Here is a 20463-nt window from a genome sequence, read left to right as displayed (position 1 = left end):
TTGCAGAAGACAGACCATGTGACGGAAGCTTACTAAATAAGCCTTTCTTCTAAACCCAAAACTTTTCTATGCCATTTATAAGAACTTTCAACTGAAGCTGAGTGAACTAGTCTCATATTTAGTCAATAGCACTTTTCTTCCCGGATTTTTTTTTTAAATCCTTAGTGTATTGGATTGAAGAATGACTATCTGATAGGTATCAGCAGTATGGGAGAGCAATATCTCAGGAGAGGAAAGTCAACTAGGGTGTGCTTCAAGGTTTTTTAGGACTGTTGTTGTTTAAACTGTATGTTAATATTGGAGGAGATATGAATGGAGATATTCAGTGTTTGCACATGAGACAAGCTTGGGAAGAACTATGGGGAATAGAACAGATGGCCTTTACAAGAGGACTTGAACACACTGAATCGACATGGGAGTGCAATTACCAATGTGAGGTTGCATAGTGTAAGGTTTTACAATTTGGAAAACAAAGATGGGATTTAGGAGTAGGAAGAGTTTGAGGAAATAAACGATCTGCAGTTGGTGGATGGAGATCTAAAATTTAGAGGACTCATTGATTGCTAAAATTGTGAGGACACTACAATGAATTCTGATAATGATGCAGATGACACTTACTTGTGTGGAGAGTCTGTTTCCATCATATAAAGCTTTGATTAAACCATATATGAACTACTGTGAACAGATCTGGTCACCTGATTTTCAAAAGGATGAAGATATATTGGAATGCATCCAGAGGCAGTTGACTAAGGTGGTTTCTGGTCTCTGAAATGGGGAAGTGAAGTGTGATGAGAAAGGTCGAGAAGGTGCAATTTACAGAGTGGATAGGAGAAGGAGGGGATGATATGATAGAGATGTACACCTTGGTAAGGGGTTCCTATAAGATTAATATTGAAGAGGTTTTGCATAGAATGGTGGAGATGGGGAAGAACAAGAGGTCATCCCAGGATGAAGATATATTGGAATGCATCCAGAGGCAGTTGACTAAGGTGGTTTCTGGTCTCTGAAATGGGGAAGTGGAGTGCGATGAGAAAGGTCAAGAAGATGCAATTTACAGAGTCTAGTGGATAGGAGAAGGAGAGGATGATATGATAGAGATGTACACCTTGGTAAGGGATTCCTATAAGATTGAAGAGGTTTTGCATAGAATGGTGGAGATAGGGAAGAATAAGAGGTCATCCCTGAAAGCTGTATAAGGAGGGTGTGAGCAAAGGTATGAGAAGCAGGTTATTTGCATGGAGAGTGGTGATGAATAATTGGAATGTATTGCATGAGAGTGTGGTGTGTCTGCAGAGGATTTGAATGTATTTGAGGCATGGTATGATAAGCTTTATGATAGAAGAATCCTCCCATGATGAGTCTTTGACTCCATGGAGGTCTGGGGATAATAACAATAATAATTATAAACAGGCAAACTGGTCAGATGAATATATGCAATTTATAGACAAAAATATTCAAATAGGCATAAGACTAACCATCTTAACCTACTAAATTAAGGTACAGAAACCCAGGATACTTGACAGATCATGGTCTTAAAAGGCCCAAAAAGACCAAAGATACACATCCACATATACCAAGATTATCATAACCTCTATAATTTGACCTGTAACAAAGTATTGGATAGACTTGCATGTTTGGTCAAAATGTACCACAGTGAGATGTTAATAATTGGATCTTTGATTTTCACTTAGATTAGTTCTGCCTATGATGAATTCACATTGTAGCATCTTCTGATAATTCTGATGTGAGAAATTTATCTAAGTCACTATAACATATTGTAAAAATATATTAATAAAATTTTACAATTTTTATTTCTGTAAATTTGTAGAGTATTGTAGCTGATCAGAGAATGCACTTGGAAACAGATGTCAGCAGCTATAACATGAAATCTAGCCATCAAGAAGATCCCAAAAAGATACATGCTGCTGTCTTTTATTCCATTACATCTACTCAGAAAGGTAACTTACAACTTAATGTATTTTTAATTTAAATAAGTGTGCATTCTGTATTTTATTTATTCGAGTTGTTAGAATTGCATAGAATCCATATTTGTTAACTATACTACTTATACTGTATTTTTTAAAAAAAGTGATATTCCCATTTTTTTCATTTTGCAATAAATGATCAAACAATAATAGCTACCCCCCCAAAAAAAGAAATTATCTTTTTTTTTTATATGCCAAGGGTGGTTGATATCACAAGTCAAATATCAAATCAGTTTTACAAATTGTAATGGCTAGTGAAGAATTTTGAGTCATATGTTTTCTGGAAATACTGCATCAGTGTCTTTAGTTTATCATTCTTCTCAAAACCACTGTAAAAAAAAAAAAGTAGTTCAACATATATTGTCATGTGATCAAGTAATAATAATGCTATTGCTAATAACATGATTTTTATACTCCTAAATGAGATTATCATTTAGGAGTATAAACATCGTATACGTAAAGAGCTGAGTTTAATATTTCTAGTTTTTAAAAGGTTTAATTCTACTTTCTATGATCTATACAGATGAACAATAGGCAAGATAATAATGTACCCTCAGGGCCGAGCCGTGCAGATTGTGCACCGCACAAGGGCGCTTGAAGATAGGGATGCCATTTCACCACGGGAAATAATTTAAAAAAATATAAATTTTCATATTCTTGAATTATATCGTTTGAAGTGAAATGTTATCAATATTCCCACAGATTTTATTTCACAGAGTAAGCATCGACTCAGCGAAAATTTTAGAAATATTCTCGATTGTTTATTATATTTTTAGTGGAAATGGTTAGTTTAAGACAGACTGTGAATTCATTCTTTACGCTGTGCTTTGCCCAGTACCGTTGACAGGATATAGCATAAAGGCAGCCTGCCTCACGGCGCTCGCTCAGCCGTATTACGGCAACAAGATATTTTACAAAAATACAGCGTTTAGTTTACCAAATATAAAAAGTGCCATTTCCCATTTACAGTTAAATATCTGTTTATTATATTTTATTAATAAAAAAATTACAGTCATACATACTAAAACTAAACATTTTAGAACCCACTTATTAGATACTTAAGGAAACAACCCATAAAGTATATCATAAGATGTGAATTTCATAAACTTTTATAGTCTATATATAAATATATATATATTAAATTATATTATGCATGAATTCTCCTACTCAAATTGCGAGTCTCTATCGCCACGAATTTCACATTTGAGTGATAATTCTCTCCCTGCAGTAAACAATACGCTATCCTCAACAGCCATTATACTGCAGAAATATGAAAACCAATTACTTTTGTCATGTCACTGGACATGATAAAAGTTCACAGACATCATTTGCAGACTGTGTAATATATTTCTCAACAAATAGTGCAATTACAGACAATTGGGAATATAAACACTAACTAATGAATCACATTTTCCCTCCAACAGAAACTTATATACAGCAGGTGCAACATATGGTTTTGCTTGACACTATCCCCGTCGTGAACGTGTTAAAACTAAGAAATATATAGTGAATGCATTTCAGATATTATGGAAATTGGTTTAAGAGATTAGTATGTCAATTCAATTGTCAGCTTGTTTTGTTTGGGTAGCGCGATCTTTTGTTAATACCGCACCAATCATATGCACTTCTTAATAGTGGCTTTTTCTCTATTATACTGGCTAATTTGTCAAGGATTGTTCATTACATATCTCAAGTCTTAAATTACTGGTAATTTTTGCTTGATATAATGGGAAAGAAGATGACTCTATTTGGGTAGATAACTGATTGCACACAAGGAAACTGCTCTTGAGGACAGAAGAAGTGATGGAGAATAGAAGGTTCTTGGTAAGTCATACCCATTTTCAGTTTTTTTTTTTCTGAAAACTTTAGTTTCCGAAAATCCCCACATATATCTCGCAGCACGATTTTTTAGTTTTAATTTTGAGAAAAAAGTGCGAGTTATAGTCGAGTAAATATGATAAATTTTTTAGCTTTCAAATTGTTTAGTATGGATCATTGGTTAAAGACTGGATTTATAAAACGCACAAAAGAGAGCAATATAGCAGATATAGAAATAAGAAATTTCATCCTCTCATTGATGATAAACTATTTATATTAAGTAAAAATCTATAGTATCTTTATAAATTTTGTTCTATTAAAAATAAATCTTTTTTTTTTTGTTTTGTTTAAATGTACATCTAAATTCAAATAAAACACAGTTACAATGAAATATATTTTTATTTATTTATTTATTTATTATTATTATGATTATTATTTTGATAAGGCTATTTTGAAAAAGTATTTGGTAATAATGAAAATTAAAGAAGGGGGTACACGGATATCTGAAGTTTCAGAAACACTGATCTATCCAAAAATATTTAGTCTGAAACATAGGTGTACATTACGATGTTCGTTTTCTTAAATTCCACTTCGAATTTGGATAGATGAAATAGCATCTATCCAAAAACGCACTTAAATTTTTTTTGGAGTCATTTCAATTTTGAATGTGAAACATATTGAGTGTATTGTGCATTTATTCTGTGTTTAAGTGACTTTGGACAATTTGACTTTGAATTTAATTATGTACTTATTTTTAGATTTTTGATAGACAAATAAAATTTTAAAGATAATAGTTTATAAATTATAAACATATTAATCACCTGAGGGACCTTAGCTAAAAATCCCATATATATGCAGGATAGACTATCGGTGCATCAGGCTGATGTGGTTTGAATTAAATTAATAAACATACTGCAATTGGCCCTTTCTTGATAATTTTTGGTGTATTTTTGCATCATTTCATTTTGTGCGTTACACTAACAGTGTCACCGTGCAGTTGCCTTTTGTTTTATAAAATATATTTATGATTGTTTATCTATGTACATCTATTATATTTTTGCTAAGTTTGAAAATCAGTTAAATTGTTTCATTTTAGTTAATTATCTTATTTGAAAACAAAAGATTTTTATGTTATGTTGGGTAGACATCTAGAAAATAAATAATTTTCAATAAGAGATTTATTTATATATTTGTTCTTGTTCTGGTTGGAAGACATTGGGGTTGGGGTCCTTTTACTCATTTCTTTAATAAATAATTTTAATATTCTAGAAATTTCTTAATTATTAAACAATTACCAGAATAAAAAAATATTAAATAAATATCACTGAGAAATCAATCAGTGGCTAATATCTCTACATGTTAATTTTCAAAAAATACCTAAAATGCAAGCATATTTATTATTCAAAACATCTGAAAAATCAAATTCTGTAATAATAAAAAAAATAGTCAGTCTTGGGCCATTCACCTTAAAAATAATAGTCGGTTAAGGGATTAAAAAAATAAGTTTAAGGGGAAATTTCTGAAATTATTTATTTTGATGGACAACTTTTAACGTTCTTCTTATTTTAAAGTCTAACCAAGTGTGTTAACCCCTAGATGTCGGGAAAAAAGCCAAAGAAGTTATGTGGTGCACAAAACAGGAAAAGACAATTGCAACGAGTACAACTGGAACATAAATTGGCTGGATCGCTGAATAAATTTTTAACTTCAGGACCACATAAAAAATGAAGAACAGAAAGTTCTGATGAAGCAAGTACTCCATGTAGCTCTACTACAGAAAAAGAGAGGACACAAGATTACTATGAAGAAACAAATGTTACATGCGAAAATGAAACTGGCCTGACTGGACTGTCTACAGAAGTTGCAGCAGAAGAAATTGGATTCCGATTCAGCGAAACACGAAACTTCAAATTTCACTTTCAATTTTAATGTTAATGATCCAAGTACTTGACCGAATCATATAACTACCAAAGTTAGAGATTGTTTAGTTGAGCATTGCCTGCATCAAGTAGTTAATAAAGAATTTCCCAAAGATGAATCTGGCCACAAGTTTTCCGATTCATACTATTATCGAACTTTAGCAAATGGAGAAAAACTTTTACGAGGTTATTTAGTTTATTTAGAATCGCGAAATTCAGTTATCTGTTATTATTACAAAATATATGGTAGTGAAAATTCCCAACTTACTAACGAATACGGTTGTAACGATTGGCAACATTTGAGTCATATACTAAAAATACACGAGACAAGTTCCACGCACGTTAAAAACTGTTCAAAATACAGCGAACTTAAAATGGCGTTAATTAAGAAATGCATTATTGATTGCACACAACAAAGATTATACTAAACTGAGAAAAAATATTGGCTATCTGTTATAGAATGGTTAATCTACATAATACAATATTTATCAAGACAGTGTATAGCTTTTAGAGGTTCTTCACAAAAACGTTTTTGAAAATGATAACAGCAATTTTTTAAAGTTAGTAGAAACTGTCACTAAATTTGATTCGATAATGGCAGAACACTTGCATATCATCCAAACATCGCAAAAAGGAACATTGCTCATTATTTAGGTGATAAAATACAAAATGAAATCATCCGTATAATTTCTGAAGCTATTAAACAAAAAATTTTAGAAATGGTTAAAGAGGCGAAATATTATTCATTAATTCTTGATACTACTCCAGACATAAGCCATACAGAACAATTCTCTATTGTTATTAGATTTGTTAATCAAAATAAAGATACAAATATATCAGAAATTCATGAACGTATTTTGGGTTTTCAATCTGTAGAAGATGCCACTGGGCAAGGACTATTTCAATTTATAAAAAATTTTTTAAAATTATTGAATATTATCATTTCGGATTTACGTGGCCAAGCTTATGATAACGGTTCAAATATACCAGGCAAACATAATGGACTGTAGAAAAAAAAAAATCCTTGAAATAAATTCAAGGACTTTTTTTATTCCATGTGCTGCTCATTCATTAAATTTGGTAGTTAATGATGCAGCTAAGATATCCTGTGAAACTAAATTTTTGGGGGGTAATACAGGAATTATATAATTATTTTTCAATATCTGAGCATTGGGCTATATTAAAAAAACATATTCATGTTTTAAATTTGAAACCACTTTCTGCTACTAACTGGGAAAGTAGAGTAGAAGCAATAAAGCCACTTAAAATTAATATCAAGGAAATTTACAAGGCTCTTTTTGATATTTCGGAAGATGAAACTAAAGATATCGATTCTAGAGCTCAGGCAGATAACTTAATTTCAAAGATTTATTCATTTAAATTTATTTGCTCTGTTCGTGTTTGGTACGAAATCTTAAGTCTCGTAAATGTTGCAAGCAAAATAATGCAGAATCCGACATTTGATATAGGAAAAATTACAGAAAATCTTGATTATGTTATACAAGAATTAAATACTCGCCGAACAGACCAATATTTTGAAAATATTATTAGAACTGCAAAAGAAGTAGCAAATGATCTTAATATTGATCCTATTTTTCCAGACATTCGCAAAAGAACAAAAACAAAAACATTTGGTTAACGAAGCATCAGATGAAACATGATCCTAAACAAAATTTTAAAATAAGATTTTTCTTCACGATTTTAGACATGACAATAACTTCAGTCACGGAAAGCTTCATACTCTTAAAACAACATAGCGAGGAATTTAAAGTTATAAGAGACATTAGCAAATTAAAAGATTGGAGTGATATTGATGGTATGACTTTATTTGAGGAATTAAAAGCTTTGCAATGTTTATTAAAAAAGAATCGGCTACTCGGGATGTTTTAAATTATATATACGAAAATAAATTAACCGACACGTTTCCGAATACTGCGATTGTGATGCGTATTTATTTAACATTATCAATATCTGTTGCATCAGGGGAAAGAAGTTTTTCAAAACTGAAATTAATAAAAAATTATTTGCAGTCAGCAATGTCTGGAGAGCATCTAAAGGATTTATCAATTACATCAATTGAAAATAATATTATGGATTCATTAGACATTAAAGATATTATTAAAAATTTTGTGGCGGCTAAAGTAAGACGGATAAATATGTAAAATAAATCTACATTTATACTAATTGTTATATAGTTAAAAGCATATCTCCAAATTATCTTTGTTATGTAATATTTCTTTTTATATTAAAATAAATGTAATTTTTGTTTATATATATATATATATATATATATATATTCTCTTGTATTTATATATTATATTAAGGAATAAACATTTTTGAAAATTTTTATTATTAAAAATTCCTTATTAATGAATTTCAGTGATTACAATGTTCTACTACTGTTAAATAAAAGTTATTTTTATGTATGCGTATAAACTGTTTTGTACTTTTAAAAAAGTAAAATTTTTCATGGAAACTTATTTTATGGGGGTGTGCCCTTGTGAAAAAAATTTTGCACAAGGGCGCCTCCTACCCATGGCACGGCTCTGTGTACCCTTTTCTTATATCTGATTTGACACAACTAGCTTCCTGTGCATACTTCCTACTCTCAAATTATCTAACTTCATATTGCCTTCTCATTATGGAAGTATAGGGTGTTCCAAAATTCACGCAAGAAGTAATTTTGATAGAAAACACAGGTTTTTAATTAAAAATTGTAATTTCTTATTGATTCATAAAGTATACAGTATAGGGTTATGCATGGAATAGCATATCGAGTAAATGGCCTCCATGGCTTTGCTGGCACACACGCACTCTTTTGTCGAAATTTTCCATGACCGTTTTGCATAAATGTGGCTGAATTTCATTGATACAGTGCTCAATTTCCTCCTTCAAGGCGTGGATGGTCGTGGGCTTGTTGGCATAAACCTTAGACTTCAAAAAACCCCAAAGAAAAAAGTCCAACGGTGTTAAGTCACACGATCTGGGCGGCCAATTCTGATCACCAAAACGGGAAATTACACGACCAGGAAATGACTCATGCAGTAATTGAATTGTTTCTCGGGCTGTATGGCATGTGGTATCGTCTTGTTGAAACCACATGTCGTCCACATCCATATCTTACAATTTAGGCACAAAAAACTGAATTATCATGTCGTGATAGCAAGCACCATTAAGTGTTATTGCCTTACCAGCTGCATTTTCGAAGAAGAATGGACCGATGATGCCTCCAGCCCAAAATCCGCACCAAACAGTGACACGTTGTGAATGCATTTGTTTCTCAACAATTACTCGTGGATTTTCTGAATCCCAAATGCGACAATTTTGTCGATTAACGAAGCTTCCATCAAGATGAAAATGAGCCTCATCGCTGAAGATGATTTTGTTCGAAAAATAAGCATCCACTTGTTGTTGTTCCATAATCCATTCAACGAACTCTCTTCGCTGTGTGTGTGGTCAGTAGGCTTCAGTTCTTGAGTGAATTGAACTTTGTAAGCATAAAGATGCAAATCTTTCGTGAGAATACACTGTAGAGAGCTTGTCGAAATGCCTGATTCAAGACCACGGTGTCGAATTGATGTTCCTGGACTCTCAGTAACACTCTCACGAACTGCTTTGATGTTTTCTGTTGAACGACTTGTTGAAGGATGGCCAGAGTGTATAAGATCACTAATTGATCCAGTTTCCTTGAATTTTTTAATTAATCTTTTCACAGTTGAAGTTAAATCACTATTACGGCCATATTTTGTATGAAAATTGCGAACTGTAGCTGCCAAACCTTCATTATTTTAAAAATATTGCTCAACAATGAAAATGCGTTGTTCTCTCATGTAGCGCTCCATTTTTAATAACCCTGAACACTCAGCTGTCACGCTGTCTTTTTTTTCTCGTTGGCAACACTTTACCGCACAAATGGCACTAAGTTTAAATCTTGCGTGAATTTTGGGACACTCTTTATTTTAGCATTTTATCATTTTCATTTGCCTTGTACTTGGCCTCATCTTTTTCTTCTGTAAGTTTCTCTTTCACAAATTTTCTAGGTTTCTTCTTGCAAATACTTGAATCTTATCTGAAACACTGAATAGAGAGATTTTTCTATAATTCTCACATTCAGTTTTATTTTCCTTTTTTATATGTATGAGTACTATGTGAACTATACTCCAATTATCTGGAATTGGAGTACTGTAATTAAGAATGTGTTGGATGTTTAACGCAGATCTTCTGACAAGATCTTCTGAATTACACATTCAACTGCAATAAAACTTTTATATCGGAACATATTTAAGTATTTCTGGTCATTTGTCTTGCATTTCCACATTTCAATTTCTAATTGTTTCCATTACCAGTACCGAAATGCATTTATGATGACATTCTGAATGTTTTCTACCATTCTCCTGTTACTGTTTATCATCATCATTATAATCATCAAATTACAGCCATGTACCCTCAAGGGGTGTACAGGATTTGATAGTACTACATGAAAAATTTACATCATTACTAACTTCCTATCTACAATTTTCCACCAAATCAATCTGTTACTTTTGCTATTTTGTCAATGAAGTGAGGATTCTTTATCTGGTCTCTTTCAACTAAAGGTGAGTTAACTGGTCTCATACGGAGGTGGAGGTTTTTTTTCTCCCAGTAACTCAGGTTTTTCATCCCTCAAAACAGGCAAACCGGTTCCATGAACACACATGGTGGAGGTTTTTTTTTTTCTCCCAGTAACTCAGGTTTTTCATCCCTCAAAACAGGCAAACCGGTCCCATGAACACACATGGCTACAGTCATAAAATATACTAAGGCAAGGAAGGCAATAGGAAACTACGTTGCCCATAATCATTTCCCTAGTATGTCAATATATAGCTATCCCCACCAGCCATATGGCTAAGGAAATAGGATAGGAGGATGAAATGTCCTTATAAATTGTTCACTGAATACCTCTGTAGCAGTTAGTATTCTACCATCTTCATCCATTAATATCATCTTACTATAATCATTCTTCTTTCTACTTGCCACATATCTGAAAAACTCTCTAGGATTTTTTTTTTTTAGCCTAATTTGCTAATTTCTGCATGTTTGCTGTCCTTACCAAGTTAGTTACCTTACTGGCTTGCTGTTTATACTCCTCATGCAATTGATTGTTATGATTATTCGTCTTGTGCTGCCTCTACAGTATCTGCTTCTTCCAGATTTCATACCTAATCGCTTCATTCATGTATTTGATACTTACCTTATTCAGCCTTTTTACCTTGGGAATGCATTTGCACATTGATGTTGTTAAATATTTTTTGGTCAGTTCTCTGTATGTATTTGGGTGATTTCATCTCCCTCTTTACTCCTCATTCCATACTATAGCTCCAAACCATTTCCTAAGCTGTTCATAATCACCAGCTTTGTAGTTCAGCTGCACAGCTTTCCTCACAGATGTCTCCATATGGCTGGTCATCACCCAGATAATCACCTCATGATCACTCTCACCAGCTGGAGGGAAATGCACATCCCACTCATAATCACATCCTCCAATAAAATAATTAAATCTAACATTCTCCATCATGGCATGCCCTCCCTTACATGCTGCCTAAGATAGGTTTTTCTCAAGAAATTCATTTTTTTCCCTTATATCCAAATGCTGTTTCTTCATTCTAATCTATATTACCCATAATAATAACCTTCTTTTGTTTGCTAACTCAAGTTTGCTTACACATTTCTTCATCACCACTCTCCACATTCCCTGGCCTATAGCATCATTCGACCAAACATTTCTTATCTGTGAACCTCCACCTCACACCGTATTGACTCAAAACCATTGCCACTATTTCTCTCTCACATCTCCACTTTATGCAGACATAATTTGCTTGCTAGCATCAACGGCACTTCCCCTCCCTTCTTGTCCTTTCTATCCTCACAAAAAATATCATACCTTTCCGTTTCTATTCTCAGGGTATCATCCTTATCCAACCATGTTTCATTTATTCTGACAAATAAACTCAATCAGCAAAACCATTTGAGCATCAGAAATGAACACAGCAGTTCACTTTAGATCTATAACTAGTCCTGTTCTTGTAGAAAGGCTTATACATCGGCTGTACATTATTATTAAATTACTTAAGGAATTCACACCGTAAACTGGAATATAAATTAAAATAAACTTTAATATATACTTCCTATATTTCGGCGTCACGTTGCCATCTTCATGGGAATTTAAGATTAAGACACGTGCATGCAGGCACTAAAACAGCAAGTGAAGTCGAAGAAAGGAGACTACTGTTTTTCCTAAAGTCCTGATGGTGCCCCCTAGCAGGCTATATTAGGTATTCTTGGCCGTTGGGCTGATGTTCTCATGATGTACAACTCCTAAATTTGGGACGGTCTTATGCATCCAAATTTGTTGAGGTTTGGCATGTTTTTTAGGGCTGAGGCTGATTCTATGAATAGTCTTTCAAATTTAAACTTGCTGCAGTGTATTACTGTGGCTTTCTTCCAATGTATTCTGTGATGCATATCCAGAGCATGGTCTGCAAGCGCAGAGTGGCTGTACTGGTGAAACTAGATCTAGTCCTTGTGTTCTGATATTCGCTGTCCTGCCTGTTTGGCCAAAATAGGACAGCTTACAGCTGTAAGGAACCTGGTAAACACCAGGTAGGTCTAGGGTAAGGGGTTTGTCTTTTGTGGAGCGGATAAGGGATGCCAATTTTCTATATGGTTTGTAACAAGAGGTCAGGTCATATTTTTTTAGGATTTTGGTTATTTTTTCAGAGGTGTCCCGGATGTAGGGAATAGTGATTGATTTAGAGTAATCTTTATTCTGAAGGGGGGGGTTGTAGCCATTCGCTGAGAATGTGTTAAGGATGTGATTTAGTTCAGTGGTTAGGGCATTGTCATTTGAACAGATTAGTTTAGCCATGTTATTAGTGTCTTAATAACACAATATTGTTGTGGGTGGGTGGGAGATTGTTGGTGAATGTACCTGCCTGTATGGGTAAGTTTTCTATAAACTGAGAAAACCAAGGTTCCATCAGGCTGGCAGGTGATTAGTGTGTCTGGAAAGGGAGGCTGTTGTTATCCTCTTTTCCAAGATGAACTTGATTCTGGGTTTAATTTGGTTGTTTAAGTGTGTTAAGAAGGAGAGGAGCGTATCTGAACCATGTGGCCAAATAGCAAACACATCATCATCAATGTAAGGAAGTTATATAGTAGGTGTTTGTGGGGCAGAGTTTAAGGCTTTCTCTTCAGAAGTCTCCATAAAGAAGTTTGCCAGGGGTGGAGAGAGTGGTAAACCCATGGCTGTCCCCTCTATCTGTTTGTAGAATTTTCCCTGCCAAACAAAATAGCCTGGTAATCACTGAAATAGGGTTGAGATATCAGGAGTGAATTTGGCTTGGATGAGCTCTAAGGTTTCCTTGAGTGGAACATTTGTGAATAGGGAGGAGACATCAAAACTGACCATTATGTCAGTATGTTGGAGTGTAAGGTTTTCTATACTGGCGTTGAAGTGGGCTGAGTTTTTTATGTGTGATGGTGTGTTGCCAGTACAGTGTGTGAGCACTTTGGCTAAATGTTTGGCTAATTTATATGTAGGGGGAATCAATGCCATGCACTATGAGACATAATGGCACATTTTATTTATGTATTTTTGTATATCAGAAAAAATTTCACAAATTCTTACACCATGTCTTTCTGATGTCTACAGCATCACTTGCTCCTGAAAACTTACATACTAAAGAGAAACTGAAGAACTGCTAATCGACAGCTGGGAGAACATAAGCTATATCTGTCATCTGCACTATTTTTAGAGAAGCTATTTCTGGAATCTGCCATACAGCATTCTCCAAAAAATCTAAAAAAATTTGGCTGCATCATATTACCAAAAATCTGGGAGATTATCATTTTGAGACTTTCGGCAAGGTTCCATTTTTGCACCTATAGACATGAGTGATGATCAATGTTTAAGCATTCATACCAGACATGGAAAGTTTAGAGAAGCTCAAGTCATCACTCTTGACATTTCCTGAGCAGTTGGTTAGATCTTGTCCCTTTGCATCATAATTTGTTGCAAAGGCAGCAATAGATTCAAGAAAGTGGGTATTATGCTTATGTTTTTTGTATTGAAATGATGGATATGCAGGGCATGAGTTGCAGGATCTGAGTAGCCATAGTGGCTACTGGTGCAGTCTTTATGTTCAGAAAGATTACAGCTGCAGGCCTCCTGGTAATCACTAGAAAGGTCAGAGGTTGTTGCTGATCTTTATGGAATTAATATAATGGATAACTTTTTTTTGTCAGCTAATGGTAGTTACAGGTCCGCTCGGTTAGCTGAGTGGTTATGTACTCCGCAACTATATGCAGAGTACATAACCTGGGAAAGGAGTGTCTTGCATTCGATTCTCGTTGCCAACGTGAGGAGCTAAGGATCTTTCTCAGACATAGCCAAGTTAGCTGGTCTTAGGCATGGATTGCAGGGTTATTCTCCCCAGCTTATCTTTTCCTCCCACAAAGCAGGCAATCCGGTCTTAAGAACACAACGCTTCACAGACAATTACACATGGTTGAGATTGGGGGTAACAACCCCACCTCGTAGTGAGTTATGAAACCCAAAAATGGGAGGCCCTACATTGGACTGTAGTGCCAAAGAAGAAGAAGAATGGTAGTTACAGAATAACATTTTGTTGTTTAGAATAACAGCTGGGGAATGCTGAAGCTGATATATTTTGTATATTTATTGTGTGTGTGTGTGTGTGTGTGCGCTCTTCTGGTCGGTTTGCCTATTTTGCAGGATGAAAAAAACCTGAATTTCAAAGAAAAACCCTTCCACCTCCACATGAGACCAGTTATCTTTCACTTTGAAAAGTACTCATAAAGGTTCTTCACTTCCTAGAAGGGATTCAAACACTTGTTTGGCTATAGCAGAAGTGTTGTGAGTACAAGCAGATGGACTGACAAAAGGAGGTTAATTAAATGCACCTTAAAAATGACAGATAAGCTAGAAAGTCACTAAAATATTTTATATTAACAAATTCCAGATTGGTTAAAAGTTGGAATGGTATCCAGGCACGGGAGATAGCATATGAGTCTGGAAAGGGTTCTGGGATAGATAATGAGAGAGGAATGGCTGGGGGAGTCACATCTAAGAAATAGTAGCAGCAGTACTTGTTATAGACCCAAAAATGACCTCTTTCATTTGTATACAAATGCTAGAAGTATCTGAAATAAGGGAACTAAATTATTGCATTGATAGTTTGTTCACTCAAAGGGTGCTCCTGGTGTGTTTAAGTTGTATGTCAGTGATATTATGAAAGGTTTGAATGGGAATATTCAGTTATTTGTAGATGGTGAAAAGTTGGAAAGACTGAGGAGTAGAGCAGATGTGGCTTTATAAGAGGACTTGAATTGGCTGAGCATGGGAGTGGGGTTGCCATTTCAGTGTTGCAAAGTGTATGGTTTTAAAATTCAAACAACAACACTTGGATAAGAGTACGGTTGGCAGGAATATATTGGAGGAAATAAGAGATCTGGAGGTGGTAGGTACCTAAAATTTAGAGGACACATTGCTAAAATTGTGAGGACAGTGCAACAAATTCTGGCAGCACACTGACTTATAGAAGTAAGCAGATTTTGGTTCCATTGTATATTGTTTTGATTAGGCTACATATGGACTACTCTGTACAGATTTGGTTACCTGGTTTACAGAAAGGATTCATATGCAATTGATTAAGGTGGTTTTTGGTCTCTTGGATGTTAAGTGTGAAGAATGGTTGAGAAAACAAACTTCTGAAAGGGTCATACAAGATTTCAGTTGATGGAATTTTTTAATTTATGGAGGGTGGTGAAAGGACAAGAGGGCATCCTTGGAAGCTGAGAATGAAGACCATTAAGAAGGGGGTGAGGACTAAATTTTTCTCTCAGAGGGTGGTGCATGATTGGAATGGATTGCCATTGGATGTTGTGAGTGCAAGTAGTGTGAATAAATTCAAGAATAAATATAATAGCTGGTGGGTGTGTAGTATGTGGCCTCTCTCGATGAGTCTCTGACTCTCTTGAGGCTCTCTTAGTAATAATAATAAAATACAGTTTATATAGCCTAGTGTAGGGTTTCCCAAATTGTGTTCCACGGAATCCTGGTGTTCCGTGAAAAGTGAATAAGTGTTCTGTGAAAAATTATCAAAATTAATATGAGCCTGGAATAGTTTTAAATGCTGCAACAAGTTCAGACCTGTTCAAAAATCAGGTGCTCCTCATTTTGCATGTGGATTTTGCTATTAAGGCCAGCACACACTGGCCTTGACTCAGCCACCCATGGTTATCGACACCTCCAAGTACGAGTGAAGTATGGAAGTATTGGAAACATGCGGTCACAAGCAAAGTCAATGCGATGCGATACAACCTGCTTCTGTGATAGTGTGTGCTTAGCTTTACATTGAATACGAGACTGATGATACTCGACTCTAACCAAGGTATTCCGTTAAAATTTCAGGATTTGTGAAGTGTTCTGTCATAGGAAAAATTCAGGAAATGCTGGTCTAGTGGATAGGAGAGGGTTATAGAGACATAAGTTGGTAAGGTTTTTTTTTTTTTTTTATCAGATTAATGGGAAAAGAACAAAAAAACTTCCCTGGAAGCTGTATAATTATGGAGGATGTAAGCAAAGGAGTGAAAAGCAGGCTTTTTGTTTTGAAAGTGGTGAATGATTGGAATGTATTGCCTAAGGTGAATGCAGAATGTGAGTGTAGTTAGGGCATGGTAATTGATGAGCTGAGGGACCTTCATGATGCATCTTTGACATGATGATAATAAGTTCTACCACCGAAGTGAGTAATATAATATCTGAATGTAAAATTATGTTAATGATAAATTATACAATTTTTTTATTATATTTTTGTAGGTCTTCATGGCATTGAATTAGGTAATCAGTTAATCAAAAGAGTCGTAAAAGAGATTCAAGCAGAATACCCTCACATCACCAAGTTTTCTACACTCTCTCCTATACCTGGCTTTTGTGACTGGCTAATAACACATTATAAAAAGTTAGATAAGGGTGAGAAATATCTGTAATAAAATCAATTTTATAAGGTTTTTTTTCCCCATTAATTAAAAATATAGTTTGACTTTACTGTAGCACAGGATGAAATATAGTCTTGCACCCCTCAATTTTTGTATTTTTTTTTTTGAGGGAAGGGAACATAAATTTATTCTTTTTCCTTGATCCTTGATGTATGAAATAAGTGCTTCAGAAAAGATGAACTTCTGTGACATAATTAGTTTTTAGAAGCAGTTGAGACAGAAAATAATATATGAATACACAAGAAAGTTTATTAATAAGGTATATAAACAAATATTTCTGTTTGAAACTTACAGATTATCTTCAGCATAACTTATATTAAGGTTGAATAACAGTAAATATTTAAAAGCAATATGAACCACATGTTAGAGTGGTATAGTACAACAGATATAGGATTGATATAAATACACAATTTTAAAAAAAAAGGTTATTGTTTACAATTAACAAGGATCAGACTTTCCCACATTTTGAACTAATTTCAAAGATCCTAAAAAATATTGTGATTGTCTTCTCTCATACTTGTCGAGGAAAAACTGCAAGAACATCACTCTTACATTACCTGTAAAACACCCGAAAAGAATGGTCTAGTTCAATGTGCAGCCAACACTGATAACAGACTCTTCTAGTTGAGGCTTATATTTTACATTGATGGCATTTTAACTTGAGTGCTTATTCAAAGTGCTGAAATGCTACATTGCACTAAACTTTTGGAATTTTTCCCAGTTTGGCTTGTGGAATAGGGGGGAACCATTTTGCAAAACTTGTTATAGGCGTGTTCTTGCATAGTAGATTCCAGAAAATTAAGCATTGACTATTCATTAGTCTTGACCTAAGCCACTTCATTCCTGTAAAAATGCAAGGTAATAGCATAACTTCAGGCAATGAAGATTACAACACAGATATGCTTTATAAACATAAAATAGTTGGAGCAGTAATATTCTTCATTCAGATTTTAGTGCTGTTTACTTTTACATCATCAAAACTGAATAATTTCATAAATATCATTATTAAATAGTTTATCAAATTGACCATTAACAGGAGGTGTTAATAAATTTTTGAGTGTCTCTGGTAATAGTTTGAGTTTTTTTCTGTGTAGCCTTGGATAATTTTTATCTTGGTACATTTATAGTGGTACCACACAATATAAACCATGTCAGAAGAACAAGAAAATAATTTATTAAGTTGCTAATATTTTTGCTCAGTTTCTAACCAACATTTTCAGAGCACAAATTACAATTGTTATTAAACACCAAGCCCTTAACTGGGTAATGCAGTCCAGGTCATAACTGAAAAGGAACTAATGTCCTATCATGGTGTCCTCTGGGAGCTGGATAAAAGGAAATTAATTTAGTGAAACCAGGCTAAATATGAAGACACTCAGAACTTTGGCATATTATTGCAGTGCTACTTACTGAGATTATGGGAGCATTTCATAGCTGATGCTAAAAATAACCTCTCAATCCTGTGGCAACTTCTATGCAGCACTGTTGTCTTCTTCCATTTAATCCATAAATTAAAGATGCCAAGTAATTATATTTTTAGTTTCCTCCTTTATCCAAGTGTAAGCAAGAATGTTTGCATGTGAAGTCACTTCATGACTTGGCTACTGGTATATAGAGACTAATTGCTTCACATCAATTGCCTTAATATTCCATAATGCAATGCACATGTCCTTATGCATTATGGGAAGGGCCACTACCCAAACCAGTTTTGAGTTTCATTGAGGTCTGACCAGTGATAGCCAGACCCAGAAGCGATATCAAGGTTGAAGTAATGCAAAAGTCATATTTCCATATACGAGTAGCCAAAAGGTGTCTTACCTTATTACTGAAATACTCTGGATTAGAGATAGATGTTGAGAGTTTTTCCACTTGGTTATACTATAAATTAAAGATGCCAAGAAATTATATTCTTGGTTTCATCCTTTATCCAAGTGTAAGCAAACAAAGTTTGCACATAAAGTCACTTCACGACTCTTCTCAATTTATGGTATAACCAAGTGCAAAAACTCTCAACGTCTATTTCTAATTCAGAGTATTTCAATAATAAGTTGTGACACCTTTTGGCTATTTGTATATGTAAATGTGACCTCTGCATTACTTCAACCTTGGTATCACTTCTGGGTCTGGTTCCCACTGGTGAGACCTCAACAAAAGTTGAAAACAGTCTGGGTAGTGACCCTTCTCATAATGCATAGCATTATGAGAAGTGTATGAGATGGATATGTGCTTTGCATTATGGGATACTAAGGCAATTGATGTGAAGTCATTAGCCTCTATATACAAGTAGACTTTGTTCATAAAATTTGTTTGCTTACACTTAGTTAAGGGTTGAAACCAAGAATATAATTTCTTGGCATCTTTAGCTTATAGTATAGCCAAGTGGAAACACTCTCAACATCCATTTAATCCAGGTAAGAATTTTTATGGAAGTTTTTTCTGCTACTAATTATATATTGGGTTTTATCCTTTATCCAAGTGTAAGCAAACAAAGTTTGCACCTGAAGTACTTTCAGGACTGGGGATACTCGTGGTAAAGGTGGTATAAGTTCTCATCACTTGCCTTAGTATCACCCACAATGCTTTGCATTATGGGTGATACTAAGCAAAGGGTTTTATCATTTATCCAAGTGTAAGCAAACATGAAATATAGGTAAATATGACTTCTCCATTACTTCCACCTTAGTATCACCACCTCTGGGTCTGGGTAGTGACCCTTCCCTTAATGCATAGCATCATACATGTCTGCAAGGAGATTTGTTTTTGCATTATGGGAGATACTAAGGCAAGTGATGAGAACTTATACCACCTTTACCACGAGTTTCCCCATTCCTGAAAATACTTTAGGTGCAAACTTCGTTTGCTTACACTTGGATAAAGGATAAAATCCAATATATAATAAGAATTTTTATTTATGTATTGGCCTATGTGTGTAGGTTTGTAGTAAACTGAAACAGGCCAATACATACATAAAAATTCATACCACCATCCAACACAAAAACTAGGGGTCATCAGCACCCTCAAACACAGAGCTTAGTGCTGTGTTTAAGAATATGAAATTAGACATTTGTAAAAAAAAAAAAAAAACTCATCCCTTTTCCCATCTTTTACCTTGCGGTATCGAGGATTTATTAATCATCAGACCTCAACCATTCACAGGATAAGGTGGTCAGCCCTACGCCTCAGTGTATCCTATGTCCACGGTGGTGTTGGGTTCTCAAGGTCGGTTTGCCTGCTTTGTGGGATGAAAAAACCCTACTGTCCATGCCCAAGACCAGCTAACTTGGCTATGGCTGAGGAAGATCCTTGAGTTCCTCACATCACCGATGGTAATTGAACCTAGGACACTCCTTCCCCAGGCATATGGTTGCGAAGTGCACAACCACTAGGCTAACTGCGCAAAAAAAAAAAAATAATGGCAACAATAAAAAAGTTCACAAGATCCTTTACAAAAATACTATTAAAAGCTAAAAAGATTATAAAAATGCCATAGCCATACCATACATTAGGGGCATATTAGAAAAAAATAGAACACTACGTAAATACAATATTAAGGCAATCCTCTTCCATACTTTGTCCACTCAGGGGTTTACAGAATTCAATGCACCTGCAACCTACCTTACATAGGGGAAACAGGGCACACCATCCCAATAAGAAAAGACGAACGTAAATGCCACATTAAATTC

At 34.6% G+C, this 20463-nt stretch overlaps 1 protein-coding gene across 2 annotated transcripts in view; it reads left to right on the top strand.

Annotated features, from left to right (window-relative positions):
• The window catches only part of LOC150094207 (malonyl-CoA decarboxylase, mitochondrial-like), a 136251-nt gene that overhangs the window by 70647 nt on the left and 45141 nt on the right, over positions 1–20463 (top strand). For both annotated transcript variants that reach the window (XM_090412012.1, XM_090412011.1), the window contains 2 exons: positions 1829–1958; positions 16602–16754. In XM_090412012.1, the coding sequence (XP_090268138.1) occupies positions 1829–1958; positions 16602–16754 (283 nt within the window). The remainder of the gene's footprint in view (positions 1–1828; positions 1959–16601; positions 16755–20463) is intronic.

Source organism: Typopeltis vanoorti, chromosome 22 (genome assembly GCF_054136105.1).
Source record: "Typopeltis vanoorti isolate ZY-2024b chromosome 22, IOZ_Tvanoo_1.0, whole genome shotgun sequence".
Taxonomy (NCBI): domain Eukaryota; kingdom Metazoa; phylum Arthropoda; class Arachnida; order Uropygi; family Thelyphonidae; genus Typopeltis; species Typopeltis vanoorti.
This window is presented reverse-complemented; position numbering and strand designations above follow the sequence as displayed.